Source organism: Balaenoptera musculus, chromosome 19 (genome assembly GCF_009873245.2).
Source record: "Balaenoptera musculus isolate JJ_BM4_2016_0621 chromosome 19, mBalMus1.pri.v3, whole genome shotgun sequence".
Classification (NCBI taxonomy): domain Eukaryota; kingdom Metazoa; phylum Chordata; class Mammalia; order Artiodactyla; family Balaenopteridae; genus Balaenoptera; species Balaenoptera musculus.
This window is the reverse complement of record NC_045803.1, coordinates 60,508,736-60,522,728: the sequence shown is the minus strand read 5'-3', so window position 1 is coordinate 60,522,728 and position 13,993 is coordinate 60,508,736. Positions and strand designations below refer to the sequence as shown.

The 13,993-nt window shown below is 51.3% G+C and overlaps 1 protein-coding gene across 4 annotated transcripts in view; it reads left to right on the top strand.

Moving 5' to 3' along the window:
* FANCA (FA complementation group A) overlaps positions 1 to 13,993 on the top strand; it is a 59,126-nt gene that overhangs the window by 24,737 nt on the left and 20,396 nt on the right. For 3 of the 4 annotated variants that reach the window (XM_036834771.1, XM_036834770.1, XM_036834768.1), the window contains exons 7-20: positions 224 to 336; positions 1,636 to 1,718; positions 2,063 to 2,096; positions 2,541 to 2,607; positions 3,979 to 4,091; positions 4,851 to 4,927; positions 5,196 to 5,337; positions 5,648 to 5,781; positions 7,029 to 7,139; positions 7,983 to 8,078; positions 8,172 to 8,231; positions 9,027 to 9,115; positions 9,738 to 9,798; positions 9,889 to 9,938. In XM_036834771.1, coding sequence (XP_036690666.1) covers positions 224 to 336; positions 1,636 to 1,718; positions 2,063 to 2,096; positions 2,541 to 2,607; positions 3,979 to 4,091; positions 4,851 to 4,927; positions 5,196 to 5,337; positions 5,648 to 5,781; positions 7,029 to 7,139; positions 7,983 to 8,078; positions 8,172 to 8,231; positions 9,027 to 9,115; positions 9,738 to 9,798; positions 9,889 to 9,938 — 1,230 coding nt within the window. Of the gene's footprint in view, positions 1 to 223; positions 337 to 1,635; positions 1,719 to 2,062; positions 2,097 to 2,540; positions 2,608 to 3,978; positions 4,092 to 4,850; positions 4,928 to 5,195; positions 5,338 to 5,647; positions 5,782 to 6,956; positions 7,140 to 7,982; positions 8,079 to 8,171; positions 8,232 to 9,026; positions 9,116 to 9,737; positions 9,799 to 9,888; positions 9,939 to 13,993 lie in introns of all 4 variants that reach the window. The other variant, XM_036834769.1, reaches the window with a different exon arrangement.

Here is a 13,993-nt window from a genome sequence, read left to right as displayed (position 1 = left end):
TTCCCCCAAGAATAGTAAGCTACTCCAAATAAATAAACTATTTGAAAAAAGTGATGATTTTTAACATCAGTGGCAGCCATTCCTGATGCCCCTTGTACATCTGCTGGCCCCGTTGTGACTTGGGACGGGAAGGCTGAGGTAGTCGCCAGCTTGCTGTCAGTGGAGTGAGTGTGAAAGAAAGTGGAATAATGGGGTCAGGTGAGCTGTGTGCTTGTGCCCCCAGCCATGCCGACTCTCAGGCCGTGGTGGCCTGGCTCTCTAGGGACCTGCGCCTGCTGTGTGAGCAGACAGAGGCACCCTGTCAGCACGCCGACGTCGCCAGGGCTATGCTTTCTGGTAAGTTCACGGCACAGGTGGGTTCTTGGGTACAATTGCTTTAGACCAGTGGGAATGCTTTCTGCTATGACGATCTGTGGGAAGCAGAGCGGCCCACACACTCCAACAGGAAGTCATTGCAGTCTGTACCTGTCGTTGTGGGTTTGCGTTGAACTTGAGTTGTGTGCAAATGTCAGCCTGTTGACCCGATGGGTTGGGCCGGAGCTGGTGTGTTAAGGATGTGTACCTTGTGACCTGCGAGCAGAGGCAGGTGGTTCCCCCGGCATCCCAGCTCCCACTTCGGGAAAGTGAGAGTCCAGGGCTGATTTGACTGAAGACGCAGCTCCTAGACAATGTGCAAAGGACGTAGGGTCACAGGTTGGTTATTTACAGATCCCAGGGAGCTGGGGATGGGCCGTCCTCCGTCCAGGTCACAAGCGAGCGGGAGAGAGCACAGTGGAAGGCACCAGTGCTTGTACGGTGGCCACTGGCTTTCCGCGGCTCAATTCTAGGCAGTGGTTTTACAAGGTGCCCGGGAGAAGCAAAGTGGGAGCTTGGGCAGGAATCCTTATCTGAATGTGGGGACTCTGGGTGAGCAGGGCTGCCCTGCTGTGGACGCCTGGGCAGCGCCACACCCTGTTCTTCTGGCACCTTCCCGTTCTCTCCGAGTCAGCAGGCCCGCCGTCACCGGTCATGCCGAAGGAATGCAGTCCACAAGTAAATGGAAACCTCGATGGGAGGGGTTCCCTACAGTTAGTTGGCTTGTGGACTGTTTTCCTTTGCAAAATGTGCATTCCTTTTTCCTAAAACTTTCTTGGTGATGTGAATTATTTCCAATTCCTGAATCCTGTAATCTGGTCCCAGATTAAGTTTAAATTGAAATTTGACAAAATCTTTTTAATTTCAGTCCCATTGGTCGTAACCTTTTCAGAAGGCATGAGTCCATTTCCTGCCTCATTCCCCGCAATGTAATGCTTCCGGGCCCTAGAACTGTCCGTGTATGGTTGGTGTAGGAGATTGGCTGAGAGGAAGGCCACGTAAAACCCTTAGAAGATACTTTTTTGTTTTCAGTGAGAAAATCCTTCCTATAAACTTGATGGATTGTGTTTCATTTTCGCGTGGAGTGTGGCTCGGGGAAGAGGCTCTGCTTGGCTGGGTTTGGTGGTGTGGTCGGTGGGCTCCCTGGGGCCAGGAACCGGTGTCCCCCCAGCTCCATGCAGGTCCTCACCCTGCCGGCCCCTCTGAAGCTGGTGGTCTGTGTGATTCACGGCTGTTCAGAGACCACAGTGTATGTAAATGCTTTGGTTTTGTGGCTTTCAGATTTTGTGCAAATGCTTGTTTTGAGGGGATTCCAGAAGAACGTGGATGTGAGAGGAACCGTGGAGCCGGAGTGGATGACCCAGGTGGGAGGACACCAGGCCTTGTGGGGCAGCGGCTGCAGCACGAGGGACCCACGCTGTAGTTGTCAGCTGTATACGGGGAAGTCCGCTTTGCTGTCACCACAGGGCGCCCCTGAGTGCAGATGTGAGGGCACGGGCCTGGGCGGTGGTCTCTCCCCCACGGCTCTCGAGGGTACAGCCCTCCCCACGGCCCACGAGGGTACAGCCCTCCCCACGGCCCAGATCCTGGGCTGTGCCTGAGGGGGAATCTGGAGACGAGCTCTTTGTAAAGTCGAGTCTTGTTTTACTTTGGGGTGACAGCTGGCTCGCTTGTGCCCCTGTGTAACTGCAGTGTTCTGTCCCCACAGGTGGCCGTTGCTGTTCTCGAGAGGATGCTGGCTTGTGAGTGGCTCTGTGGCCCACGTTGTAAATGGCCTCCCTTGCTGGTTAGGGATTCCTGCGGTTCGCCGCCTTTCCAGCTCAGTGCTGCTCCTGGCAGGCCTCTTGCACGGTTGTGATTGGGTCTAAACTCACCAACTTGCTTGTTTTTCTCCTGCTGTCAGTTTTGGTGGCTTCACATTTGATCTCCAGAGCAGCAGTGGTGACCAGTTGAATGGTTCATTAGGGAAGCATTTTCTTGCCTACATATTGTGCTTGATTTTCAAGGCTTAAGTCTGGTACCACTGAGACACTTGGGATCTTGCAGGGCTTGTGCGTCGGGGGGGTTCGGGGGCCTAGGAGGCCTGTGATGGCAAGGTGTCCGTTACCTGACTTGCCCAGAAGCACTTGGTCGGGGCTGTTTATGATGGACGGTGATGATGTGTGTCTGTCTCTTTTCTGCCTCAGCCGTGCTCGAAGCTTTGGCGGCTGGGATACAGGAGGGGTCCGCAGCACACAAGGCAGTGAGCTGCTGGTAAGTTCTGGAGGTGGGCCTGCCGGCTGAGTGGTCCCAGGTATGCTGGTCGCCCCCAGAGGCCCAGTGATCCTTTGCCATTGTGGTGACATCAGGAGCTGGAAAGCACTAGACGTCCTCTGAAGATGAGGCCCTTCCTGTGGGACCCATGCCACCTCCGGGTCTGAGGGGAGGGGGTCCTCGGGGTCCCAGCCAGGGAGACCTTGCCTGTCATGCCTGCCCCCGCAGGACCCTCCACTTGCTCTCCTTGGTTCCGTGGAGGCGCATCCAGGTACTTGGGGACCAAACGTTGGGGTGTCAGGTTTGCTTCAGAGTAACATGGGGTGAGGCCACCTGGGCCTTGGCTCTCTCCTGGGAACCCAGGAGATTTCCCAGCATTTCCAGGCTTTGTTACTTTTTCCATTTTTCAATTATTTTGCTCCTGATTACCTCTTCTCCACGATTACTTTAATAGTCCTCAAACCTGCTGTGTGAGTACTTTACTAATCAGCATATAAAACACTGCTCTGTTCTATGTTTTATGCATTTTCACGATGTGCTGAGTCCGTGCTCAGACTTGTCCCGAGAGTCAGATCATGACTTTTCACGTTTTTTAATTAGTTGCCAACACTTAGAGTAAAATCAGACGTCCCCTCCCAGTCTGGGTGGCCGTCCTGCCTGGAGCCTCCTCACTGCACGTGTGACATGGGCAGTTCACATGGCTGCTAGGGCCCTGGATTCTCTCCCCTGAGGGATCGGGTGGGGCTGATCATGACACCCTGTCGGTCCCGGTCTCCCTCTGTCCCTCCTGACCTGTCAGTGACATCCTGCTCCCTCTCCTTTTCTTGCTCCTCCTGTCGGGAGAAGGACGTCCCTGGCTCCAGGTGCGGTTGAGAGCCTCCATGTGCCGGGGCAGGATCAGGTGCTCAGTGCGAACCATGGCCCTGCCACCTCTGGTTCCCATTTCACAGATGGGGAGACCGAGGCTTTGCGACGTGTGCTGGGCCTGGGTCCAGCCACTGGCTGTGGTCACTGTGACCTCCGTCACCTCCTGCGAGGCCCAGCCCTCTGTGATCTCACTCTGACCTTCTTGCTTCTCCATGTGACAGCGACTCCATTGCCTTTGATTCTGTCCTGTTGAAGCGACGCTCCCCTGGATTCCATTTCCGTCTGCGGCATGGCAGCCTGGCTGCAGGCCTGGCTGGGGAAGCGTGGGCAGGGCCAGCCTGTGAGCCTGAGCTGGGGGTCTGGAGTCGGGGGCCTGCAGGTCCCTGGCTGCTTTGCCAGTGAGCCGCTCCTCGTGCGTGAGGTGCCGCTGTCAGGTGCTGGCACTGTTGAGTGGCGGCAACCTGCAGGGGTCCCCTCCCCTGAGATCCTCTGCTGCATCTGCAGGTTCAGTGTGTTCAGTGGACACATGTATCGAAGTATAATTTCAACCGAGTCTCCCAAGAGGTTCTTCTGTCACACTCTGACCCAGATCCTCACCCACAAGCCTGTGCTGAAAGGTGGGTCCTGGTGCCCTGGGTGCCTCCCTTGACAGAAGCTCGGGCCGCGGATGTTAACACGGGGAGGAAAGTCCGTTTGTCATTAAACATCTTCTCATTTGAAAGCAACACTTTCCCATAAAGAAAATTTAGAATTAAAGAAGCGTCACCCATTGCCAAAGTAGAATATCTTTAATATGAAGCCCTTCCTGTCTTTTCTAGATAGGTTTTTAAAACAGTGCTCATACTGTGAATTCCAAGGTTCTGTTTCTGCGGCTCACGTCAGCATTTTCTGTGTGGGTGCATGGCTTTTTGAAAGGTGTCTAACACCCGAGTCATCTTCTGCCTGATGCACTGTCCCGTGAGGGCTGGGCGGTCTGTGAGGCTCCTGATGGCGCCTTCTCTGTGGTGCTGCATCCAGTGGCCCACGGAAGCCCCCGACAGAGGCTGTTGCCCCTCCGGAGGGCCTGGCCTGGCTGATGCATGCTTTCCAACCGTGTCCTTTCAACACGTCCTCGCTGACTGCTTATTCATAGTGAAAGTTTAAAAGCAGCAAAATTAATGTGTAATTGATGGGTTGGAGGATATTTATAGCAGATGTGATCAAGGATTACCAAAGACACAGACATTTCATGACATAAAAAAATGGCTGGAAAATGGGGAAATGGTGAAGTTCACATAACGTTTGGAAAAGTGCAAATTAAAACAAGGTACTTTATTGATATTGAACTTTTTGATGATTACTGATGTGACGTTTTGTGTGTTTCCTCCTGAATGAAGTTTCCGACGCTGTTCAGATGCAGAGAGAGTGGAGCTTTGCAAGGACCCCGCCTCTGCTCAGTGGCCTGTACCGTAGGGTAAGTGCACAGGGTGGGGTCCAAGACCTGCTGCACGGGCTCTGTGGGTCCCAGAAGATGCCACAGCCACGGCTGTCCGTGGCTGGACCGCCGCCCGGGTCCAGAGACTGAACTTGTCATGTGGGCAAAGCACCTTGTCCTCAAATGAGAACTCCCTCCAGCCACTGCTGGCCATGGGGGTCAGGAGGGGCAGGTGTCTCGAGTCTAGGTTGTGTCCGATGCAGAGGGGGAGGGAGGCGAGGGTCCAGCTCTGACACTTTGGTTGCAGCTCTTCGTGATCCTGAGCCCAGAGGAGCTAGTGGACTGCTTACAAGAAGTTCTGGAGACACGGGAGGTGAACTGGCAACACGTGCTGTCCTGCGTGTCCACACTGGTGATCTGCTTGCCAGACGCACAGCAGCTGGTTAACGGTGCGCGGGGATGGGAGCCCCGCTGTGTTCCGTGCGTGTGTGCGCGTGTGATCCGTGGACCGGCGCTGGGGCGAGCCTGCGGGCCGAATCGCTGTGTCTGGCTCAGTGAGGATGGAAGCCCTTCCCACCTGCCCAGCCAGTGCCCTCTGGACCGCCCTCTGCTGTCGGCCTGCCCATGTACCCGCTGCCAGGCTGCGTGCGGGCCGCCACCCAGGGCCTGGGGGTCGGTGTTGGATGAGCGGACTGTCCTGCCTGCCCCCCTACCCCCGCCCCAGTCCCCGTCCACAGCCGTGCCACTGTCCTCACCTAGGTTGGGTGTCGCGTTTGCTGGCTCATGCATTCGAGAGCTGTGACCTGGACAGCATGGTCTTGGCGTTCCTGGTTGCACGGCAGGCTGCGCTGGAGGGCCCAGCTGCCTTCCCGTCCTATGCCGCCTGGTTCCAGGTGAGCCGCCTGCGCTCCCGCTGGGGTCGGCTCTGCCGAGACTGCTCAGCTTCCCATCTGCCTCATTGGGCCTCCTGCCGTCTCTCACGAGAAAATGAGTGAAATCCAGCAGGAAAGGGTGAAAGCGAACACAGCTGCCTTTTTTTGCACAGTGTGCTGCGCTGTGATTGGTTTCACGTCTGTGGGGGAGCGCCCTCCTCTCTTCCCTGTTTCCCGCCACCTGCGCGTGTTTGCCGCTCTTCCCAGGCTGCTGGGCCTGGGGGGCATCTTTGGGACATCAGCTTTGAAGGTTGGGCGTGTGTGGATTTGGGTTTACGAGCCCTGTTCTTTGCAGAAGCTTTGGGTGGTGTAGCTGTGGCCTCTTGGAGAGCCCGCCTCTCTCTGCATCCACCTGGCTCTGTGCCTGGTGTGCCATAGAGATGGTGGGTGTGGTTCTTTCTTTTGTGGAATGAAGCTCCCTCCTGGCCCCGCGCTTACCCCAGCTCCACACAGCGGGCCAGGGGCTCCTGCTGGAGGCACGTGGACTCAGTGACTGCGTCCACAGTCCTGGCCCCGAGGGGCTTACCAGAGTGCACTCAGTGCTCCGGCAGTAGGGCCAGTGGTGTCGGCCTTGTGTGCTCGTTCTGAGGACTTCGTGCCTGTCGTCTGTCTGACAGCACAATTGTTCCGAAGAACCACAGGGTGTGCTTTGGAGGAGGAGCTTCCGTGGGCCTCGTGGTGTGGCAGGTGGGCCTCTTGTGGCTGGCGTGAGGCGAGTGCTGGTCTCTGCAGGCTCATCGGGACATATTCAGGGTCGACACCTCTTCAGAACCTCCCTGCCCTGGGCACCCACAGGCACCCCTGGGCGCCCTGGGTTCTATAAGAGTCCACTCTCCTGCTGTGGCCTGGGCACTTTGCCCGAGGCCCCACCCCTGCAGGGATCTCGTCCACTCAGACGGGCTTGGGGCTGGAGTGGAATGAATTCACCTGTGAGGAAGGGACTCTCGCAGGGTGGTTAACAAATCCTGTCTCTAACGTTCATAGAAAGGCACCATATTTACCATTTTCTACAGCAATATATTTTTAATTTTTTAAATATATTTTCAGTCCATCTGTTTAGCTAGGCCACAGCCATGTCGTCCTAAAGACAAATGAACTGAAGTGGCTTTGCTTCCCTTTTTCTGCTGTTTTTGAAGCCGGGATGTAGCCATGGCCACCCCATGGCAGGTCCTCCTGTCGCCCCCGCCTCATGCCCATCCTCCACACAGGCCGCCTTCGGGAGTGCAAGGGGCTTCCACAGCTGCAGCAAGAAGGCGCTGGTCTTCCTCTTCAAGTTCCTGTCTGACCTCGTGCCCTTCGAGGCCCCCCGGTACCTGCAGGTGAGAGGCCGGCGGCACGTTCAGCTCAGGGCAGCCCCGCAAGTGACAGTCACAGAATGCAAACGCCACCCTGGGGTGTCGGTGCACTCCTGGGGAGGCATGTTTCTTACAGTAAATGCCCAGAAACCAGCCGCGTGTGGTCCTAGGAGCTGGTGAGTGAGCAAAGGGGGCCTGGTGCCTGCATAGAAAGGGGTCCCCATACCACGGACACTGAGGCCAGTGAGTATCCTGGGTCCCATGTTTGGTTTTTAAAAATGATATATTTTTATATTGAAGGAGAAGGATCTGGAAGAATATGCCCCCAGTGGCTGTGGACGTTCCTTCTGGGAGTGGAAGACTTCACGCTCCAGTCTGTGTTCTTTATCACCATGTACATTAGTCTCATGATTAGAAAGTGCCTTGCAATGAGCTTTCTTTTGTAATCAGATGACATAACCAGCATTTGCTTTGAGGGGTAGGGCACTTGGAAAAGGAATCTCACCTTCTTTTTTTAATTAAGAAATGCGTATTTCATTTCAAAGAATACATGTGACGTAACTCACGCAGCCTGGAGTCCGGTCTCCCCGTGCAGCTCAGTCCCTGCTGCCCCTGGGACCCCGACGCCTCCCTCTGAGGGGAGGAGGGCTACGTGTGTGGGGGCGGGGCCGGCTCTGGGGCAGGGCACCTGCTGCCCCTCCCGGCCCCGTGCAGAGACCCTCACCCAGGACTCCGTCTGCCCCACCTCCAGACCCCCCTGGGGTCTTTGGCTAATTCTTCAACTTTGTTGCCGTCAGTACGAGTGTCTCCCCCAGAAAGTCAGGACAGCTGATGGGCTGATGGACCTGCTCCGCCCTCTGCCCGCAGGTGCACGTCCTCCACCCGCCGCTGGTTCCCAGCAAGTACCGCGCCCTCCTCACCGACTACGTGGCGCTGGCCAGGACGCGCCTGGCCGACCTCAAGGCGAGTCCCAGCCTCCCCTGCTGCCTGCTCCTCCTCTCTCTGCACGGAGGCCAGTGCCTGTCTGGGTCCTCACATGCGCCCGTGTCTTTGCAGGTTTCTATAGAAAACATGGGGCTCTATGAGGATTTGTCTTCAGCTGGGGACGTCACCGAGGTAACGTCCCGGGCTCGTCGCTGAGCGTCTCTGCGTGTCTGAGCCTTTTCTGTCTGGGCCCCAGTGCGTGTGCGGCAGCTGGGGTGAGCTGTGCTCCACTGTTTGTCCTGTCGTATCCACACTGTTCAGAGCAGCAGCAAGGGTCACCTTTTACAGGGATGCTTCTTCCAGTAGGTCCCCCTTCCCGTGGTTTCACGGACAAAGTGGTCTGTAAAACAGTTGGGGAAGGGCGGTGTCATGTTTTTCTAGGAATTACAGAAAAAAGTGTGAACTATATTTACGTAGACCAAATGTTGGATGGCCGTATGGGGTGTGTGTGTGCTTTCCTAAGATACTTTTACTTCAAAGTTGCGAGTCTCTGGAGAGCCCTTCCTGTTGGACTGTTAGGCGAATACTTTAAAATATTTAACATAGTTTTCTATTTAAGATTTATTGCTGTTCACAAGTTGCCATTTCATAATTTTTTTAAATCTCAAAAATTAGGTCTTGGCACCTTCCCACCTGAAAATCTTGCATTGGGATCCTTGTCTCTGCCAGAAGGGCAGCAGGAAGCGGGGTGGAGGGCACAGACACATGGAGCCTGGGGGTGGCTGTGGCTTCCCGGAGGTGCTGAGCTCTCTGGGGCCGGGGCAGCAGTTGATCCCTCCTTGTGGTTTTGCTGGTATCAGGGAGTTTGTCTGCATGTCCGCTTACTCTGTCATGCCTATCGCCCGACCACAGAACCGTGGCCCTGCTCCGCTCCTGCCTTTTCTTTTAAATCTTCTGTTCTTTTCCGTCCTCCCCGCTTGGAGCCAGCCCCACCGCCAAACGTCCCAGGATGTTGAGAAGGCCATCATGGTGTTTGAACACACGGGGAAGATTCCCGCCGCCGTCCTGGAGGCCAGGTGGGGTTACGCTGCCTGAAGGGCTGGTGGGCAGGTGCTGCCGAGCCCCTGCTGTGACATGAGCTCCCTTGAGGAAAGCCGAGGTGCCCCATAGCACAGACTGTTCAGAGGGACCAGAACAGGCCCTCCCTTTGGCCACGATGACTTTTCTTGTTCATGCTTCAACGGTGACCGTGTGAAGCCAGCACAGGGAGTTGAATAGCAAAATTTTGTTGAATTTGGTTTGATGCCAAAACACGTTGAATTCTGGTTGCTACCAGTACGGGGTAGCTGTGGGGTAGCTTTCTTAAGGCTTTGCCTCTGAGAAACGCGCACAGCTTCCAGCTCCCACGGTCAACCTCGTGGCCGCGGATGAACCCAGGTTCCAGGGTCATGCATCTGGAATCCTCCAGACTCTCTGGGTGCAGGTGGTCACCAGCACAGAGTTCCCTTTGTGTGAAGTGTCCCAAAACAGTGGGAAAGAATACTTGAAAACGTGATAGTGTCATAGCCTTGAAACGTGACAGCACGTGGCCCACGCTCTGGCCTGCAGGGACGGCCCTGGACGTGGACGGTCACTGCCCTCACTGAGGGTCCTCTGGTCGAGGTGGGGCACCTCTGAGCCTGGCCTTTTCTGTTGCAGCATATTCCGGAGGTCCTACTACCTGTCCCACTTTCTCCCCGCCCTGCTCACACCGCGAGTGGTCAGTACATGTCGCCGTGAACGTGGGGCCGGGTCGGCAGAGAGCGGGGTCCCTGTCAGCGTCTCACCCAAGTCCTGTCTTCCCTCTCAGCTCCCGAGGGTCCCTGATTCCCGGGCCGTTCTCATAGAGTCCCTGAGGAGGTACGCATGGCAGCGCGGCTCATCTGGGGGCTAACAGCGCAAGGAGCTGTGGCTCTTCTGTAGAGAAATGTGTTTTGTCACATGTATGCTTTGCTTATAAAAAGTTGGCTCAAAATTAGTCGGTTAAAATGTTAAAAAGAAAATTTCTTTGATTCTGAATATCACAACTTAACATTTTTCAATGAACTTTTAGGATGATTAGTCTGGGAATTAAAGAAAATAGTGTTTTTGCTACATAATCATTGGGAAAGGAGGAGAATTTAAGGAAAGAAGGAAAAGGGAGAGGTGAAAGCCTCCCACTGTGATGATTTGGGGAGAGTGGAGACCACGTGTAGAACGGGAGTCCCGTCCCCCGGCTCACACTGAGGACCTCCAGGGGCAGAGAGGTGGCAGAAACAGAAAACTATAAACCCTGTTTTCCAGTGTCTTATGTGAAGTGATGGGTCCTGTGAGAAGACTGAAAAGATAAAGGGCCTAGAAAGTAAAAATAATCTTTTTCATCTTATGATTAGGCCATTCTCTGGGATCCTTACTTTTATTTATTTTTGGCATAAGATATTCCAAAAGTAAAGAGACCAGTAAAAAAACACCCCTATGCCCCATTCACATTAATATTTTTGCTATCTTTCCTTTTTTTTCTTGAAATAGTCCAGATACATCTTACCCCAGGTCTCTGATCCCCTCCCCTTTTCCTCCAAGAAAATCATCATCCTGAAGTTGGTGCATAAAGTTTTCCTCTATTTTTTATCCTTTTGTTTTATATGTTTATAACTGTAAATTATGTCCACACACAAACACACCACACAGTTTGGTCTTGTGTGTTTTCAAAGTGGATATGATAGCAGTGTGTGTTGTTCTGTGACTTGGATTTTCACTCCCCCCGTTGGTCGTGTGCTCTGGTTTGTTTAATGCTGTGTGGAATTCTGTTGTGTCTGCAAACTGCCACATCGCACACCCCAGGGTGCAGGCCACATGCCTACGGAATAAATAGATTAACTTACCACCCTGGAGTTGGACCCTTAGGTTACTTCCACTTTTACGCTTTGTTAACAGTGCTTCAGTGAACATCCTTGGCTATATCTCCATGAAAACTTTAAAATTTTGAGTGCAATTTCATTGATTTTATAGATTAATTTGAGGATATTTGGCTTTATTATGGTACTGAGTTTTTCCTTCCAGGAACATAGTACGTCTTTGTTTTTTCAGGTCTTTCACTAGTGTTTTGTGGTTTTTCTTCATAAAACTCTTGTAAATTTTTGTCAGCCTTGCTACTCGGTACCTAGCTTTTGTTGTGAACTGCATGTTCTTTCTGTCTTCTTCATTGGCTGTTGCTGAGGTGTAGGTGCCCTTGTTTCCATTAACTGTTGAACTTACTCCCAGTGGGTGGTGAGACTTTCTATGCAGTCACGCCATCCACAAGATCAAGTTTGCCTCCTCCTGTCAGATTATTATGCCTGTCAGTGTTTGTCACTGTGTTGGGTAGGATTTTAGTATAATGAGCAATCGTAGAAGTGAAAGCTGGCCTCGTGTCTTGTTCCTGGCTGAAATAGGACTGCTTCTACAGTTTTACCATTAATTCTATTTGCTGTAGTTTTATATATATATATATATATGCTCCTTACCATATTAAAAGAGTTCCCTCCGTGAATTCACTAAGGACTTTTAGCAGGAATTCATGCTTTTTTTTGGCATCCCTTGAGATGATCGTGCTGTTCTCCTGTCATCGGCTATGTGATAATTACATTGATAGGTTTTTCCACTGTCTTTGCGTTCCTGGAATACCCCCTAATTGGTAACAGTTTTTTGTTTTATAAACTGCTGAATATGGTTTACTGATACTTTATTTAGGATTCTTGCATCTGTGTCTCATTCTGTTAGGCTCACCTTGGCTGCTTTGCCATTAAGGTATTTGGTTCCTCATAGAACGAACCGGGCAGCCTTCCCTCTTTCCTGTCCCCTGAAATAGTTTGTCACACAGGGATCATGTGTCCCTTAAGGTTTGGTAAAATCTGGCTGCAAAATCATCTGTTCCTGGTGTCTTTGTGGAGGCAAGACTTTTGGCTGCTGACTCAGTTTCTTGAATGGTTATCGGTTTAGTCAGGTTTTTTATTCTTGAGTTAGCTTTTATATATATTTCTAGAAAATTGTCCATTTCATCTCAGTTTGAAAATCTATTGATGTATCATTTTTCATGATATTCTATTGTGATTTAAAAAATTTTAAATCACATCTGTACTTTTCATCCCTTCTTAAAATTTTTTTCATGCTAGTGTTAATTTTGCCTTTTTTAATGACTCATTCATTACTTAAAGACTTGTCTGTTTTATTAATTTTATCACATAACCAGTCTTTTATATTGTGTCCTTCCTGCTGTTTTGGGTTTTTTAAATAAATTTATTTATTTTATTTATTTTTATTTTTGGCTGCATTGGGTCTTTGCTGCTGCGCATGGGCTTTTCTCTAGTCGTGGCGAGTGGGGGCTTCTCATTGAGGTGGCCTCTCCTGCTGTGGAGCACGGGCTCTAGGCACGCGGGCTGCAGTAGTTGTGGCACATGGCCTCAGTAGTTGTGGCTCGCGGGCTCTAGAGTTCAGGCTCAGTAGTTGTGGTGCATGGGTTTAGCTGCTCTACGGCATGTGGGATCTTCCCAGACCAGGGCTCGAACCCATGTCCCCTGCATTGGCAGGCGGATTCTTAACCACTGCACCACCAGAGAAACCCCTTCTCTGCTGGGTTTTTTTTTTTTTTAAGAGGGTTTTTTTTTTTAAATAAATTTATTTATTTTTGGCTGCGTTGGGTTTTCCTTGCTGCACGTGGGTTTTTCTCTGGTTGTGGCGAGCCGGGGCTACTCTTCGTTGTGGTGCGCAGGCTTCTCATTGCGGTGGCTTCTCTTGTTGTGGAGCGTGGGCTCTAGGTGCGCGGGCTTCAGTAGTTGTGGCATACAGGCTCAGTAGTTGTGGCTCTCGGGCTCTAGAGCGCAGGCTCGGTAGTTGTGGCGCATGGGCTTAGTTGCTCCGCGGCATGTGGGATCCTCCCAGACCAGGGTTCGAACCTGTGTCCCCTGCATTGGCAGGCGGATTCTCAACCACTGTGCCACCAGGGAAGCCCCTCCCTGCTGTTTTTTAAAAAAACTTCTATTTTTAGATTTTAACTTTATTATTTACCTTTTGTTTTCTTTGGGTTTACTATGTTGTTCTTTTTATAACTTCTTAAAGTGGTGGTTTATTGTTTTATAACTTTTCTTGTGTTTTAAAACAGGCATATTTTAATAAATTTTACCTGCAGATATCACTTTAGCTGCCTTCCAAAAGTTTCAATGTGTAGTTCTTATACTGTCGGTCAGTTCTAAATACTCAACCATTGTGCTATGATTTTCTCATAATTTGTAAGTTAGTTTTAAGTAAATTTTTAAAATTTTTAAACATTTAGGTATTTGCCCATGAGTTTTTATTGTTGAATTCCAATTTAATTGCATTTTTCGCAAAGAATATGATTCACTTTGTATGGAGTTTTTTCTACTTGTCAAGACTTCCTTTCAGAATTTGCTTGGAATTTGCAGACATTCCACGCATCCTTGAAAACAACACATGTCCTTCAGTTTTGGACTGTAGGGTCTGTCTGTTAAATTGTGCTTATTCTCAAGTTTTCTGTATCCTGAATAGTTTTCTGTGTCTTTGGTTTATCAGTTTATTGTGGAGGTGGTTGTGATTTTGTCAGTTTCTCCTTATAATTCTGTCAGATTTGTCTTGTTGCAAGAAAGTTCGTAATTGTTAAAATACAGGCTTCTCTTGCTGGATGTTTTTCCCTTTGTTATTATGTAATGTCTCTGTTAGGCTTTTTACTTTAATTTCTATTTTGTCTGCTATTAAAACCAGCTTTTTTTTTTTTGGTATTTGCATGGTATAGCTTCTTAATTTTTTTTTTATTGGCTGCGTTGGGTCTTTGTTGTTGCACACAGGCTTTCTCTAGTGATGAGCCGGGGCTACTCTTCGTTGCCGTGTGCGGGCTTCTCACTGTGGTGGCTTCTCTTGTTGCAGAGCATGGGCTCTAGGCGTGT